Below are 16,401 nucleotides of genomic sequence, written 5' to 3' on the forward strand. Positions count from 1 at the left end.
AGAAAATTCGCCTGGTCTTCCATGGGGCCTGTTGTAGTAATCACAGGCACCATGACAGTTGTGGATTATGTGAACATTACTGTGTACCACCTACATCCCTTCATGCTTGAGCATGAGGAGTATGATAGTGATGGCCACACTGATGTGGTGGAAACCAATTCACCTGTTGTGATCCGCTGGAGCACAACTAGGTTACTACTGAGTGCCAACTCTGCTCTCACAAAACCCTAGCCCATAATTTGTGGGAACTGCATGATCTGGGCATAGACATCTGGTGCCACATACGTCCAGAAACCCACTAAAGAACTCAAACTGAAGCCATGCAGAACTGCTGCTGTGTAGTGTTCCAAAGGTGGAATAACACGCCATTAAGCAGATGGTCATAATGTTTTGGCTCATCAGAGTAGGTTAGTTAAATTAATATATTGAAAAATGCAACAACAGTTTCCACATGCCTCTACAGTTTAATATTAGCAAACAGAATCTGAATTCACAAAAGGAATATTTCAGAAAGAAAAATTTGAAACTATATTAGAAAGTTTGTCATTTTTTAGCTATATGAGTCACTATCAAAAATTCAAAATGTATCAAACAAAAATAAAAACTGACTACAAATTAATGACTAGTAATCAGACTGAAAGAGTTTGCTTATTTGACAATAACTGCTAACAGTGAGAGTTTTATATATGTGATAATAGTGCTTACATTTTGACTTCTTCTTGTTCAAATGTTCATTATCAACTGTTCCAGACCGCCACTGAACTTTCTTCTTAGGCTTTGGTTTTCGGAGTCTTAGTCGAAGTGTAGGAACATCCTTAGAAAAGAATGCATAAATTACAGTGTGTCACTATCTGTAAAATTTTAGTTCAGCAAACTAATATTTAACACATGAAACAGGTATTTTTTCAAGTCAGTATTATCAATTAGAGGTACTTGGCCATAGGAAACAAACACAGGGAACTTCATAACAAGTCAAACAATACCGCAAAGATTAAATTTGTGACTTATTTTTAAAGACAAAACGATGAAATATTTTGTATGTTGTATAATAAAATCCTTATGAGGGATTTGTTAAGTAACGACAGTGACTGAGAAGAAACATTTGAATATATTCAAAAATGAAATTTAATGATAGTTTCTGTGTGCAGAATTTGTTATAACATAGTTAGTTAATTAAAAGCTTTAAGTAGTTGTGCATCTAGACAGCACCAGCCAAGGTTGGCAGCACAGCTACAACTAGTTTCTTTTTTCATGGTTATTTCCAAACACAAAGCATCATTTCATTCTTTGTATAAAAAAAAGAAAGAAGCTTGATGTAAGATTTCAAAGTATCTTCTAACAGTGTAGATAACATTCATTAGCTCATGCCTGCTTGGGGTATTTATCTTCAAGTGTCTGCCACTTCACATTTTGTGACACTTCTTTGACTCTCTCTTGCGACTCAAACAAACATGTGATCATTCATGTTGCCCTTCTTTGAATATGTCCAGTATTTCCTGTTAAGAGCCATGTGATGTGGCTCTCACACACAGGAGGCATATTCTGGAATGGGTTTTGTGAGAGGTCTTGTTTATATACTGACTGTATTTCCTCAGTTCCTACAATGAAAAGAAGCCTGCCACCCATTTTATACCTGACTAAGCCTGTGTGAACACTCAATTTCATATCTCCACAAACTATTGCACCAAGTTATCTGTATGAGCTGTCATCTGTTCAACTGTCACTCACTGGTGTTGCAGCCGCAGAATACTTCTTTTATGCATTCATTTCCGAACATTTAAAATAAGTTCCAATCTTTGCACCACTTTGAAGTCTTATCAAGTTCTGGCTGAATATTTGATCTTTTTTTTTTCAAACAGTAGGTCATTACAGATAATGGCATCATCTGTAAAAAGTATGAGCTTACCATTATCATTGTCAGACAGATCAACATAAACAGCAAGTGTCTGAAGACATTTCCATTGGGCATGCCTGAAGCACTTATACTTCCGTGCACGACTCTCCATATTGCATCCTGCCTATCAAGAACTCCTCAGTCTAGTCACAAATTTCATTTGTTGCCCCCATATGATTCGAGTTTTGTTAATATGAATTGGTGTGATACAGAGTCAAATGCTTTTCATAAGTCAAGAAAGGCTGAATCTATTCAACTGTCTCGATTCATGCCTGTTATCATTAAAAATAAGTTCAAGTTGGGAATGAATTGTTAATATATATGCATTTCTTTGGATAGGTTTGTGCAAGATATTCTTGAACTAATACTACAAATAAAAATGTTGCACTCTTTTGGACTCAGGATATGAACACTTTGTCTGGAGAGTTGCCCCAAAATATTATATCATATGATATTCCATAATGAAGGTAAGTAGATTATGCCAGCTAGTTTATGTTTATCGGACCTATGCAGGACAACATTCACAATGTAAACAAGGGTTTGTTTAGGTGTTCCAGCAATTCTAAGGTAAGCTTCTTCCAACTGAATTTAATAGCATGTTTCTATTCCAAGAATTAAACCATCAACCTCTTCTATCTGCATATCGTCATATTTTGTGCATGGGTTGTGTGGAAACCATAGAAAAATTCTTTACTGGATACAGAGCGTTTTTTTTTCCATGTTTGAAGGCAGTGTATTGGTTAGAAACCATTCACTAATGTCCATCAAACTTTCATTAATGGCTCTTTCTACAATTACATTCTCTCCCATATTTGTATCCTCTCAAAACTTAGCCTCCATCAATATCACTTTAGAAAAGCCATTAACATACACAAGACAATGTAAGGGTCCTATGATGGAACTTTATGGGACACTACACATAATCAATTCTCACTCACAAGGGAACCTCCCCATCGCACCTCCCTCAGATGTAGTTATAAATTGGCACAGTGGATAGGCCTTGAAAAACTGAACACAGATCAATCGAGAAAACAGGAAGAAGTTGTGTGGAACTATAAAAAATAAGCAAAATATACAAACTGAGTAGTCCATGCGCAGGATAGCCAACATAATGGACACAGTGAGCTGGGGAGCGCCGTGGTCCCGCGGCTACAGTGAGCAGCTGCGGAACGAGAGGTCCTTGGTTCAAGTCTTGCCGCGAGTGAAAAATTTTACTCTTTATTTTCACAAAGTTATGATCTGTCCATTCATTCATTGACGTCTCTGTTCACTGTAATAAGTTTAGTGTCTGTGATTTGCGACCGCATCGCAAAACCGTGTTATTAGTAGATGAAAGGACGTGCCTCTCCAATAGGAACCGAAAACATTTGATCGCAAGGTCATAGGTCAACCAATTCCTCCACAGGAAAACACATCTGATATATTCTATACGACACTGGTGACGGCATGTGTGTCACATGACAGGAATATATTGTCGACCCACCTAACTTGCACACTTGGCGAATGGGTAAAAAGATTCTTCTACCTTGCCCGATTTAGGTTTTCTTGTGGATGTGATAATCACTCCCAAAAAAGTGATGAAAACATAAGAGTTTGTCACATAAACTGCAACAAATTAATGCAACAGTTTCACAGTCGCACAGTTTTCCCTGTGCTCTGTCAAAACATGTGTTTTTTACGTTTTCAAATGTTTCTGTGTGTAGACTGTCAAATCCTGCATATGTCCAAGCAAATCTGAACATGTCCTGGAATTTTGGAGAGCGAAGTTGATTATGTGTCAGTGTCTGAACTTTGATAATTGTCTGAAAATAAAAAATTAATATTTTCACTCGAGAGAAGACTTGGACCAAGGACCTCTCATTCCGCAGCTGCTCACGCTAACCACGGGACCACGGCGCTCGTAAGCTCACACTCTCCTTGATGTCGCCTACCTTGCGCATGGACTACTCAGTCTTTATATTTTGCCTATTTTTTTCATAGTTCCGCACAACTTCTTCCTGTTTTCTCGATTGATCTGTGTTCAGTTTTTCAAGGCCTATCCACTGTGCCAATTTATAACTAAATCTGAGGGGGGGGGGGGGGGGGTGATAGGGAGGTTCCCTTGTCAGAAGAAGACTGCCACCTCAATACAGGATATTTTCCCATTGACATCTTTTATTTCCTGTTAAATATGAGTTGAACTACTTTCCAGAATTTCCTGTGAAGTCATACTATTGTATTTACTTAGACAGTTGTTATGATTTACACAGAATATATCAGCAGCCAGTAATTCATTATCTACAGATGCATGTACACTTTTTCACACTGTGTATGCAAATCGTCCTCTCTGAAACTGAAGAAACACTTCAACACAAACTTAAGTTACTAAGTGAAAATATGAGATTAGGAAAGCTCCAGTTTTTTTTCTATACTGTTCTCTCTCTCTCTCTCTCTCTCTCTCTCTCTCTCTCTCTCTCTCTCTCTCTGTGTGTGTGTGTGTGTGTGTGTGTGTGTGTGTGTGTGGACGCGCGCGCACTTGTTTTTGAAGGGGAGGTGGCAGACTGATGTGTGGTACATAGACACATAAGAGAAAACAGTATTCACTAGTTTGTGAGTTTGTGAGCTCCAGCTCTTTTTTCTAGTGAAAGTACACTCATTCACACACACAACCACATAGGCACCCAATATAGGTGGGGTGGGAATAGGAAACGATGCACAAGGCAAGAAATGGGGTAGTGGGATAGTTGAAGGCAGGTCTGTTGACAGATGACTCAGCGACTCCACGGCAAAGTGAAAGAAGTTCAGAAGGTAGAGAATGTAAGATAAATAAAAGAGGGGAGGGCGGAACGGAGAGGAAGATGGAGATGAGTGAGACAGGAGTAGGAGAGAAAGAGAGAAGGGCAAAAGAGGGGTAGAGAGAGAGAGAGAGAGAGAGAGAGAGAGATGAGGCAGTTGGGGGGTGGGGATATTTTGGAAGAAACCAGTATACAATGTGGATGGGGGAATAAGTAGTGTGGACATTGAAAGAAGAGAGAAGGGGGAAAGGTAAGGCAAGGCAGTGGGAAACAGGCTAGTGAAGGTTTAGGCCAGGGAGATTACGAGAGTACAGGATATGCAGGAGAGAGAATTCCCACCTCCATAGTTCAGAGAAGCTCTTGCTGGAAGGTAGTATCCAGTTGACTCCTATAGTGAAGCAGCTGTTGCAAGTCATTTGTGTTGTGGTGTGCAGGACATTCAACAACTGGATGATGGTCAAATTTGCAGGTTTGCCCCAGTTTGGTGGCAGCCATTCATTCATGCAAGTAGACAGTTGGCTGCTTGTCATCCTCCACATAGAATGTTGTACAGTAATTCAAGCATAGCTGATATATAACATGGCTGCTTTTGCACGTGGTCCTGTCGTTTATTGTTGGGAGTTGGTCCACTTGATATGAACAGACATATTTATGGAGCCAAGCCATCTGAAAGGTGGCAATACATATCGAAGATGATTCACTGAGTTGAGAAGGATCAGATAAAACAGATTTGGGAGTAGATGTTGAGGTTAAGGAAGACAGAGAAAAGGATGTCCTTGTCATGTGTCCACACCATGAAAATGTCATCAACGAATCTGAAACATATAAGAGATTTTGAGGTGTTGACTGGATTGGAAGGAATCCTCCAAATGGTCCATAAGTAAGCTGGCACAGGATGGTACCGATCTAGTACCCACGGTAGAACAATGGATTTGTTTATAAATTTGGCCTTTGAAAGTGAAATAATTGTGGGTCAGTACGGCGTTGACTAGGAGGTTACAGACGATAGTTTGGAGGTGTTGGTCAACAAAGGCAGAGGTTTATTCTGTGGGAGCAATGTACACAGCCACAATGGGGTGACGAGCAGAGAGACCTGTGGCATTGGGTTTGAGGAGGTTGGGGACTAGGTAGAGGGTTGGAGTGCAAAGTTTTCTGGTGCAAAGAAGGAACTGGATTCATGTGCCATACTTTGAAATAGACTTATGGCTTTGAGAGCTACTGGGGGCTATACTGGACATCAGGGATGGGACCATGGTTGTATATTATGTATGCAGCAGCTTTGTCCCAGAAAATACTTTCTAGTGCAGCTGCCTAGTAGGTAGGAGACAAGTTTGAATCCTCTCCTTGGCAAAAATTTTCATTTTTCACTTCAGTCTGCATATATAAATCATAGATGTTCGAGACTTGAAAAAGCATCTGGAACCGTATAGTTTCATTTTATTAAAGCACTGGTGCCTGGGTTTTGAGGCAGGATCCTTGTTTCATTCAGTGTTGAGGTATTATTCCAATACAGATGCAGAGCCTCTGCAATGCGGTTCAAGTTTAAGGTGAATACCAAGTGGGCTGAGGTGTGAATGAGAATTTGGATCGAGGAGGGAGGAGTGGTAGGGTAGTTTGTGCAGTTGTTCAAAGCTACTGTGTCAGGGTGGCACAGAGGTTAGTGCATCTGCCTAGTGAGCAAGAGACCCGGGTTTGAATCCTAGCCTTGGTACGAATTTTCATTCGTCACTTCAGTCTGCATATATACATCACAGATGTTTGAGACTTGGAAAGGTTTCAGGAACTACATAGCTTCATTTGATTACTGTCTGTAAGGCTCTGCAACCACAAGAGGGAGCTACCTCATTAACTACGGGTTAATCCGATACGATCAATGCGGAGGCAACATACAATGGTGGATTCTGTTCAAAAAGACAGGAAGGAAGACCACCATGCAGCCATAGTCTCCTACATAGTGTGGAGTTTATTAGAGCAAGTACTACGACTAATGGCAGAGATAAGATTGTGAATAGCAGATATCATAGGGCAACATGAGTAACACTGATTAATAGCCAGGAAACTGTTCAATTAAGTCACTAAAAATTGGAACATATCTGAGAGCAGTGTGTTTAATAAACTAGAGGGCTCTGTTAATGGCCATCAGCTCTGTCATAAACCACTAGATATTCCCAGCAACAAATGATTTTTCCTGACTGAGGCATGATGTAAAAGCATATCCCACTCCTGAAGAACTAATGGCCTGACCAAATAGAATACAACCTGGCAACATGGCCTGCAGCCTAGAACCAAGGCGGCCAAGCTGCATCGCTGAAATACCCGTTATTGATATCATGTCAATCACACATTGGGCTATTTTTATGCAGTGGACCAGTAGCCAGCTGTGGCAGGCAGCACCAAGCTGTCTCCAAATATAAATTCGCCATTGCACTCACCAATTGTGCATACTGCAGGCGATTTTAAATATTGTAGTCTCACACAGATGGTTGAGACAGGAGATAGATTTGCCAAATCAGTGAGAGCACAGTGCACACAGTGGAGATTGTGCAATCAGAAAAAGCTTGCAGAAGAGGTGAAGAAGTACAACTTCTTTTCCCTAATATTTTAATCTTCATATATGCTCCATATTACATGAAATATACTCAATTAAAGCACAGTACTAAATACTGGAAATTAATTATTGCACATTATAATATAGCTTACAGCAAGTATACATGTAACACCAAAATCAAAATGAGAAACAATACACTGGATATAAAAACAGAAAGAAGTGTCACCATTGTTAAAATCTGACTTTGTGTAAAGCAACTACATGTCTTGTTTAAGAACAAAATAATTTTCTAGCCCCTCCCCCCTCCAATGGCATTCCTGACACCTAAATGAATCATTTCATTTCTGGTTTCTAACAACTGAAAAGATATTATTGAAAACTATAGTTCCATGGCACAATTTTATGAGAAATATCCATGGCAAAATTTTGCCAACACTCCAAAAACTGTTGTAAACTTAGCATTTCAAGTCACTAAAGAGTTTACTTACCAAATTATGTATGGATAACATAAAAGTAGAAATTTTATGTACCGTTTCACACAGTTGTTGCTCGATTCTCTTTCCTTTAAAGGTGTTCCGCTACTCAAATGTGCTACAGCTAGTAGTCTACAAAAGTCCCCTTTACTGAAAGTGTGACAAATATTCCTCAGCATTTAAGTATCTAATGAGATACTGGAGAGTATATCTCTGTGGCTATGACAAGCTCTGAAAGTTCAGTGTTGACATGGCTCAAATACTATCTTTTTAGTTATTTTGTAGAAAAACATTCCAAATTTCAGTGCACACTTGCTTTACTGTCTTGCAAACAACAGAATGTTTTATTTGAAACAAAAATACTCTTACTACAGTCCTGTCTGCAGTTGTCAAGTACATGGAAAGACAGCATTTGATAATATAGAAAATAAAAACTGGTGAGAGGGATTTACATAGATTTCACAGAATGAATGTCAAATACTAGAGTACTACATAATAAAATGAAGTTCATATCTGACTGGAAACAGCAGTATAACATAACAATATTATACCTTCAAAATACTCTTGCGATATAGGAAAATACTTGAAACATCTATCATGATGAGAGTCTATTCAATACACATGTGATACTTTCCCCTTAGCTTTCTCTCTTTGTATCAATGTCATCCAACACCTTCTTTTGTTCATAGCTACCATTTCTTAGCACTACTAAGAGGAGTTGATCTTCATCTGAGCTACTCATTTCTACACAAAATTTGTTACTTATCACAAAAATATAAAAAAAACCTCATATTATTCAAACAGACCAGACCGCTCACACAAAGAAATTTCATCCTTCTTGATGTTGCCAAATCATTTACCGCCATGACAATTGTGCTACTCATGCAAGCCGCTTAATGGTGTTTCGGCCACTTTCACAGTGCAATAGCTGACACAGCAATGGCACGTTGCCACCACCAGCCACTCTTGCTTGTGTGGCTTCCCTTGCTGCTGAATGAGGTGGCCATCCACTGTAGTCTGAGCCATGCCACCAGGCCACGTTCTGTTCGCCAGGCCTTAACAAGGTCACGAGCATGACTGAAACCTAAGGTCCTTGAAATAGATCGGTCCTAATTTGTGGTCCGATTAGTAACCAAGGAGAACTGCACATGAATATATTCTAAGGAAGATAGACAGAGGTCCCGGCAGTGTGTCTTGAAGCAAATTTCAACTGAAAATCACCCTAGAGTGAGTGTTAGGTACTCAACTCCTGACAAAACAAGAATTTGATAAGTCAGGTAAGTATGCACTTGTCGTACAGTGATTGCAAAAGTGGGGAAGAGTTGATACCATTAGTAATGGAGAGGAAATATCCCCACTTTGGCAAGGAGAATGTTCTCTAGAACTAATCCAGGAGGTGCCAGTGCTCAGTCAGTGAAGAAGATGCCTTGAGCTATAAACTAGGCAATAACAGTCCAGTTGGGTCGAGACCAGGGTGAGTAAACATGAAGTAGAGTAGCGTCATCTGCACCCCAAAAAGGAATGGGAACAAAAGATCAGTATGTTCAGCTTTCTTGTGCATTTAGTCTTCAGTTGACGAGTACATGGCAGCCATGTTAACTTCTTGTCACAGACGAATTCAAACAACTAGGTCTGTGCTATAACGTCCAAGTACTGGGTACTCAAGTACAGTTCTAAGTTGGAATGAATAGTAGTTATGACAACAGAAATGCATGATTCGCATTTTTGTGGAAGAAAATTTGCAGGTATAGAAAATAGAGACTGTTAGGATGGCTCGACGGAAATAGTGTTCAGTCATTGCTACAAACTGGAAGCTATTCTAAATGCAGAATGCAAAAATCATAGACACAAAGTGCAGGGGTAACCACTAGTCCAACAGAGATCACAAACCCAATGGTGATAAGGAATAGTGTAACACTTAGCACTGAGCCCTGAGGGATGCCACTCTCTTGTCTGGTATCATACATGATTGTTGTATCAGGCAGAACACATTCCCAGGCTGGCAGTAAATCATGCGATGCTCCTGCCAATCAGCTGCCGGTGCATCTATACACCATCTGCTGCACGCACACGTAGTGCCGCCACTGTGCTAACATAAGAAGATGCCGCAGTGAGGCCACCCCACTCTACTAACAGAATCAACCACAGCCTCCGCAACATTTATAGCAATTTTCCTGTACTGTGATAATTTACAATGACTAGGTTCTGATTAGGGGACTCTCAAGGACTTGCTGTTCCAAGTTAAGTAAAGTTATTGTTACACTCAGATTTCAGCTTTCTGTCTAGGCATCCACCTGTTCCTTGGCCCATCTGTTCCTCGGCCCATCTCTGGCCGATCCACCACTGGCGACAAGTCAACATCCTCGATTTTTTGGTTCTATTTCTCACCACATAGCTGCTTCGCAACAAGCTTACCTTTGAGTGTGTCTATTTTTGCAAATTTGTCACTGGTCAACTGCTTGTCATTTCATTACTGTCTTCTTGTTTCAGACCGTGGTTCTGCATTTACCTTCGAACTATCTGTTTCTTCTGTTCAGAGCCTCATTATTTTGTGTGTTCTCATATTTCCCTTCATTTTGTATGTTGACCATCGCTAGCCCTCCACAAGAATTGTCAGCAATATAGATTGTTCAGTTTCAGTCACAACAAGTGAACCAACTTACGGAAATGATGAAAAGACCAATAGCCAAGCAAGCAAACCCTGAGCCACCACCTCCACCAACCACAGCACCTGTTTCCGTGCCGCCTTCAATGCTTTTGACTCCACAGAAATGGAATGGTTTGAGTACCATGCACAATTCAACACCCACCTGCAGGTGCATCACATTGAAAGTAGTGACAAGCAACCTAATTTTCTTGCAACAGTTACAGTGCCCGTTTACTGGATTGTCTGCAAACTTTTCCCTACTGTTGCCTTGATGGTGTTCCCTATCATGAACTAGGTGCTGCTTAGAAAAGTACTGTGATAAACAGATTAACATGACAGCTACCTGTTGTGAATCGGGCAGCAGACTTTCAAGGGCGTACATGCCACTGTAAATTTAAGTGTTAGTGTGAATGTTATCACAGTGATGCCATGATCAGGGATGACATTACTCAGAATATGTCACATTTTCACATATGCAAACAGATTCTCAAGTATCCTGACCCTACTTCGCAATATGTTTTGAAATTAGTGGAGCATCATGACTCGCGTTACAGTGCAGCAGTAGACTTTGATTAAGCTCCCATTTGTGCAATACAGAGTAGTAGTAAACAGCTGTGCTCATTGTTCACGTGCTGCAGTGCGAGAAGTCTCAGCCAGGGTGGAAATGTAAACAAAATCAGTGTGCTAGGCAGCATACTAGTGGTGTTAAATCTTGCCATTGGTGTTTCATAGCACACAACTTACAGGCTTGCCTGTCATGGTGTCAAGTGTTATCTTTGTAGCCCGCTTGGTCACATTCAATATGTCTGCTTGCAAAAACGCAAGTCCAACACATACTTTGCACATTCCTAAAAGTCTCAGTCAATGGATGTCAACAAAATTTCAAAGCCACGTGGCTACTCTAATGTTGAACAGTGCAATCAATTGCACACGTCTTCTATTCAGTGTCAGGCAAATAAACTGATTGTCACTCTGTAGATTGCAAACAGCAAAACCTGCACATAGGTAGCTAATAGTGCATCAGTTATTTTGCTGAACAAAAGCACATACAAACTGTTAGGCAAGCCCAAACTACGAGGATTGGAACTTTAAAGTAGTAACTATTTATTTAAGCTCACAAAAAATTGAAAAGTGTTTCAAAGTTTTACCGAGCTCCAAAGTAGTCACCAGCATTGTGTATAACCCATGGCCAGCGATGTGGAAGTCGTAGGATATTCTTAGCAGTGCCAGTTGTGTTGCCAGTTCAAGCGGCGCGGTCTATTGCCCGACGAATTTGTAGCAGTTCTGAAGCGAATGCTGTGAAGTGTTTCCTTATATTTAGAGAACTGGCACTGTTCTCTCACACAGGAGTGGATTGTTTGACAGGCCAATTGCCTTCACATCCTCAACAAAGCTCAGTGCAACTACTCGCTGAATGAGAAGGAAGCTCTTTCTATCATGTATGGGGTGACCAAACTACACCAATTCTTATATGGCATAAAGTTCTACTTGGTGACTGACCACAAACCTGTCACCATGTTGTTCAACCCTTACAAGCCAGTCCCTCCACACAAGGCACAAAAGTTGCAGCATCAATCTCTGTTCTTTCCCAATTACCAGTAAAAAATTGTGTACATGCCAATACTAACCATTCAGATGTAGACCCTCTTTCTCACCGACCAGTTGGCACCAATTTGGCTTTCAATACTCAGAGGACTCGTGCTTCCACTGTTTTGTGCTCAGAACACTGAAACAACTGACGGTTTTCACACAGATCACCTTCAGTTTGCTCAGGCAATGGCTGTGGACCCCAATCTCAAGATTCTTTTGTAGTATCTCCGCATCCAATGGACAAAGTCAATTAAGCAGATTTGCAATCCGGTTGCACAATGTTCTTTTGCTCTTCAGCAAACTTATCTGTCTGGCAGGGTGTTAGGCTATTACCTACAAACAATGATCAATGTAAGTGGTAGTGCTGCATCTGCTTCATAAGGACATTCTTCGCCTTCTCCACCAAGGACATCAGGGCACTGTATGCACTAAGCAGCTCACCCAATGCCATTATACATGCATCGGCATGGACAAGCAAATCAAACAATTGACTTCATAATGTCCAACATGTTTGGAACATCAGCCTGCTCTGCCAAAGAAATGTTATGACTGTCCCAGGGTCAGCACCCCTCGGTAGCATCTGCATATTGACTTTGTGGGCCTCTACTGCAATTCTCACTGGTTTATTATGACAGACACCTTTAGTAAGTTTCCGTTTGTGATGCCGATGCAATTTACCACAACTGTTAGTACTAACAAGACTGACGTCAATTTTTGGTACTGAAGGCCTAATAAAAGTGTTAGTATTGGACAATGGACCCCAGTTCACCTCGACAGAAGGCATCAAACAGGTGACAACAGCACCGTTCCACCCTCAATTTAATGGTGAAGCTGAACTCCTCGTCTGAACATTCAAGTACCACATGAACAAGTTACATGTTTCTCATATGCTAGACCAGGCGTTAATACTCTTCCTGTCAGCACTGTTCCCAGCCATGCAATGGCAAATCACCATCAGAACTTTTGCAAGGATGCAGACATTGAACACTGCTTCAGTTTCTGCATCCTTGACAGTGGTCGGTCCATCTTCTGCAGAGCTCTAAATTTGAAGTTAATGAGTCCTCTTTTACAAAGCTATTGGCAGACACAGGCACTGGGAATGAGGTGTTACCAAGAAAGTGTTAGGATGCTCTTCTTATGTCTTATAGGGTCTCACCAGGCTGCAGAAGCGCCTTCAGAATCAGCTTCACTTGTGTTGTCTGCGTGATTCTGCCGTGTGTATTTTCTTTACAGATTCGGTGCCCAGCTTAGTAGACCACAGAGCTATGTCCACAATTGGAATTATGAGGCATATGTCCCCAAAGAGGAGGTGCAGCCCTCCCAGCAACCTTTCTTTCTGCGTTTAATTAGCTAGCGAGTCTTTGTACAGAGCTGCTTAAAAGTGATGGGCAGTTTGTGAAGGATCTCGCTTGAGATGTTGCAGGGCCCTTCAACAGTACTGAGTAGCTATTGCAATGTCTTTGGTCCACCATGGTACCAGCTACCAGTGGAGGGGGCCATAGTGGTGCACGAGATCGTGTCAGGGGCATCTCTGACAACCTTGTCAATAAACCTGATGGAGAGGTGATGAAAGTGACAACAGAAAACTACAACTGTTGGACAGAGATAAGGAAGTGACAGGATCACCGGAAAATGATCACTGTCACAAAGATTATCGCACAGCCACTAGGCTCGGCGAAGAAATTGTACAGTCAATAGCTGAAAAGGTGTCACCGTTGCACTAAATTGGGTAGAGGTACTCATAACTCGGCACAAGACCATTAATTCATCAATCGTTCATTGACAAAGTTACCTTTTCATGTAATGGACTAACCTTTATGTTAATTTTAAAAATGTGAATGGGCTCTTTAATGCCTGTTAACATTCTTTAAGTTTTTTATTCATTAATTACGTACCTGCTATTTATGACAAATATAATGCCGCACTGCCCATGGACTTCATGTTCTGACAAGTTTGGGTCACACGTGTGTGGCTACACTGGGGCACGCAATTTATGCAAATAATCAAGTGCAAGCAAGAATAACTAGCTGCTGGCTGTTTATTGACTGAGCTGTTTGTTTGTTTACTGAGCTCACGTTAAGTACTACTTTTTGTTAGTGGAATGGCTGTGGAAACCAAATCGTGGAATAGGATTCTAGCTCTACAACTTATGAAAAACCATGGCACTACAGTTGAGTGCATGTAGTAAGAAAACAAATGGAAAAAGTTGTAGAAGAGGCTTTGAGGCATGAAGCTGCTGGAAGTTCAAAGGCCAGAGACACTAAGTGGTGGTGGCGGCACAATCAGCAGCAATGAAGAGGAAGATATTTTTATGCCTACCACTCAATATAAAGAGAAGCATAGCAGTAACACCTGTAAAAAGCAAAGCAAATGTGGCTGTGCATGAAATATGAAGACTCATTAAACGATGTGGTATTTCTTTGAAAACCAGTTTCAGTAAATTTATTTATTAAATACAATACTCTTATACCCTGAAATACCCAAATCGAGAAACATTTTACTGAGGGCAAAGACATTTTGGCTTCTAAACTCTCAGATGAAAACTTTAACATACTTACGTCAATGAAGAGAAATATGCACCTTATGTTGAAGATCTACACCTTATTGGTCTGTATTTCAATTCTTCTGTCATTTAAAATTTCATAACTAAATAATTATAAAATTAAATGATTAAACGGTTTTATTTATTTTTATGTTCTACCTAAAGTTCCTCAACCAAAAAAAATTTTTTAAGCAACTGTAATACATTTAATTCACTTGTTCATTTCATTACATCCACAACATAAATTTTACTATTGTGAGTTAACGATTAACTTTAACTTGCGACAAGTCTCCTGTAAAGCAACACTTCAATGTTTAACAGAGTTAACATTTTTAGTAATGGAATAACAACTAGCAAAGTTAACTTTTTGATTAACATTGCCCAACAATGGAGGTACCTTCACTGTGGAGAGGCATCTCGAGATCACAAATAAGTTGATCAATCAGAAGATCCCTCCCAGATGATGTGGCAATTCCCACATTAGGTGGTGTACATTGAGATCCCCAAGTAGTAAAAGTGCGGAGGGAGGGGTGGGGGGGTGGAGGGGTGGGGGTTACTGGAGATTTGTTGGATCAAGGTGGCCATCTCCCATGTGGGTGCAGCCCAGGTGTTAATCATTACAAATGGGGATCGCTAGAGGCATTTGCACTTTCGCTGGTATTGTTTCCAATGTGATAGAGGGAAATTCACTCGCTGATGTCTGTATGAATGAAAATACCAACCCCTCCAGATGCTCTCTTGAGGCCAGTACAATTCTGAAAGGAGACACAGTAACTTCAGATGACTAGAGAGTGGTCATTAGAGAAAGGATTTTCTTGGAGAGCATCACAGAATACAGAACAGGATATTTGTTGTAGTTTTGGCAGGTGACAGTACCGTAAATTGCAATTCCACTGAATTATCATGATAAGGATGTCCTGATTAGGCACAATGGGGCCATGGAGACAGGTCATGCCCCAAAATCACTGTCACTAATGTGGGTGGAACAACACCTATGAGCATAGCTTCTTTATCTGACAGTCTGGGGGGATTTGGCACCTCTGTGGTCACAGGTGTAACCTTCTCCCAATAATTCTTTTCCTCTTTAACCACTTTAAAGTATAGACTCTTGTGAGGGCTAACCTGCTCCAGTGGTAGCAACTGAAGAGGAATGAGCAGTGCTGGGACCTGTTGTCCATAGCTCCTTCAACCACTGGCTGGTGCAGAATCACTGGTCTGTAAATTTCTTGCAAGAGGTTTCCCTAAAGGGACCCCAGTCACAAGTAGATGCCGGGGGCCAATGTTGCTTCTTCGGTTGGGTACGGAGAAGTCCCTAAAGAGTATAACACAGGAACTACAAGAGGGGGAGTGCCTTCCTTGCTAAAGTGCTAAATTACTCTAACTACTACGAAATGTCAATGTTGAGGAACTGGAGGTTATACATACTCAAGTTGTGGCAAAATTCAGTACCACTGGAACAGAATATCAGTGGTCATACTACTTAAGGGCTTCAAAATACAAGAGGCAATTGAGGACTGTAAGTTCCTAGATTTCTTTGATTAGGGTAGTACACGTAGGGGATCATGGATGGTGGTCATCTCTGCAATTGACACAGAATGGTGATTGCTCACATGGGGTATTTTCATGAAGTGGCACACCACAGTCTCCACAAATTACACTGTTCACACAACAGGAAGACATATGATCAAAGTATTTGCATTCAAATCACCACATCGGAGGTGGAAAATATGGTTTCACACCACATTAGCAGAGCACGACTGACTTTCTTAGGAAGCATATCCTCCTCAAACATTAGGACGAAGGCTCCAGTGTCAATCTTATCAAGTTATCACACCCAGCTGCAGCATTAAGTTCTGGTTAAAAATTAACCCCTGTACTGTGCTCAGGCTCTTTTGGGGGTAACACATTAACAGATACAACATCAAATTCTTTG

At 40.8% G+C, this 16,401-nt stretch overlaps 1 protein-coding gene across 1 annotated transcript in view; it reads right to left on the reverse strand.

Annotated features, from left to right (window-relative positions):
• Nucleotides 1-16,401, reverse strand: part of LOC124798049 (E3 ubiquitin-protein ligase PPP1R11) — a 79,797-nt gene that overhangs the window by 49,172 nt on the left and 14,224 nt on the right. The window contains exon 2 of the mRNA XM_047261274.1: nt 706-814. Coding sequence (XP_047117230.1) covers nt 706-814 — 109 coding nt within the window. The remainder of the gene's footprint in view (nt 1-705; nt 815-16,401) is intronic.

This window comes from Schistocerca piceifrons, chromosome 5 (genome assembly GCF_021461385.2).
Source record: "Schistocerca piceifrons isolate TAMUIC-IGC-003096 chromosome 5, iqSchPice1.1, whole genome shotgun sequence".
NCBI lineage: Eukaryota > Metazoa > Arthropoda > Insecta > Orthoptera > Acrididae > Schistocerca > Schistocerca piceifrons.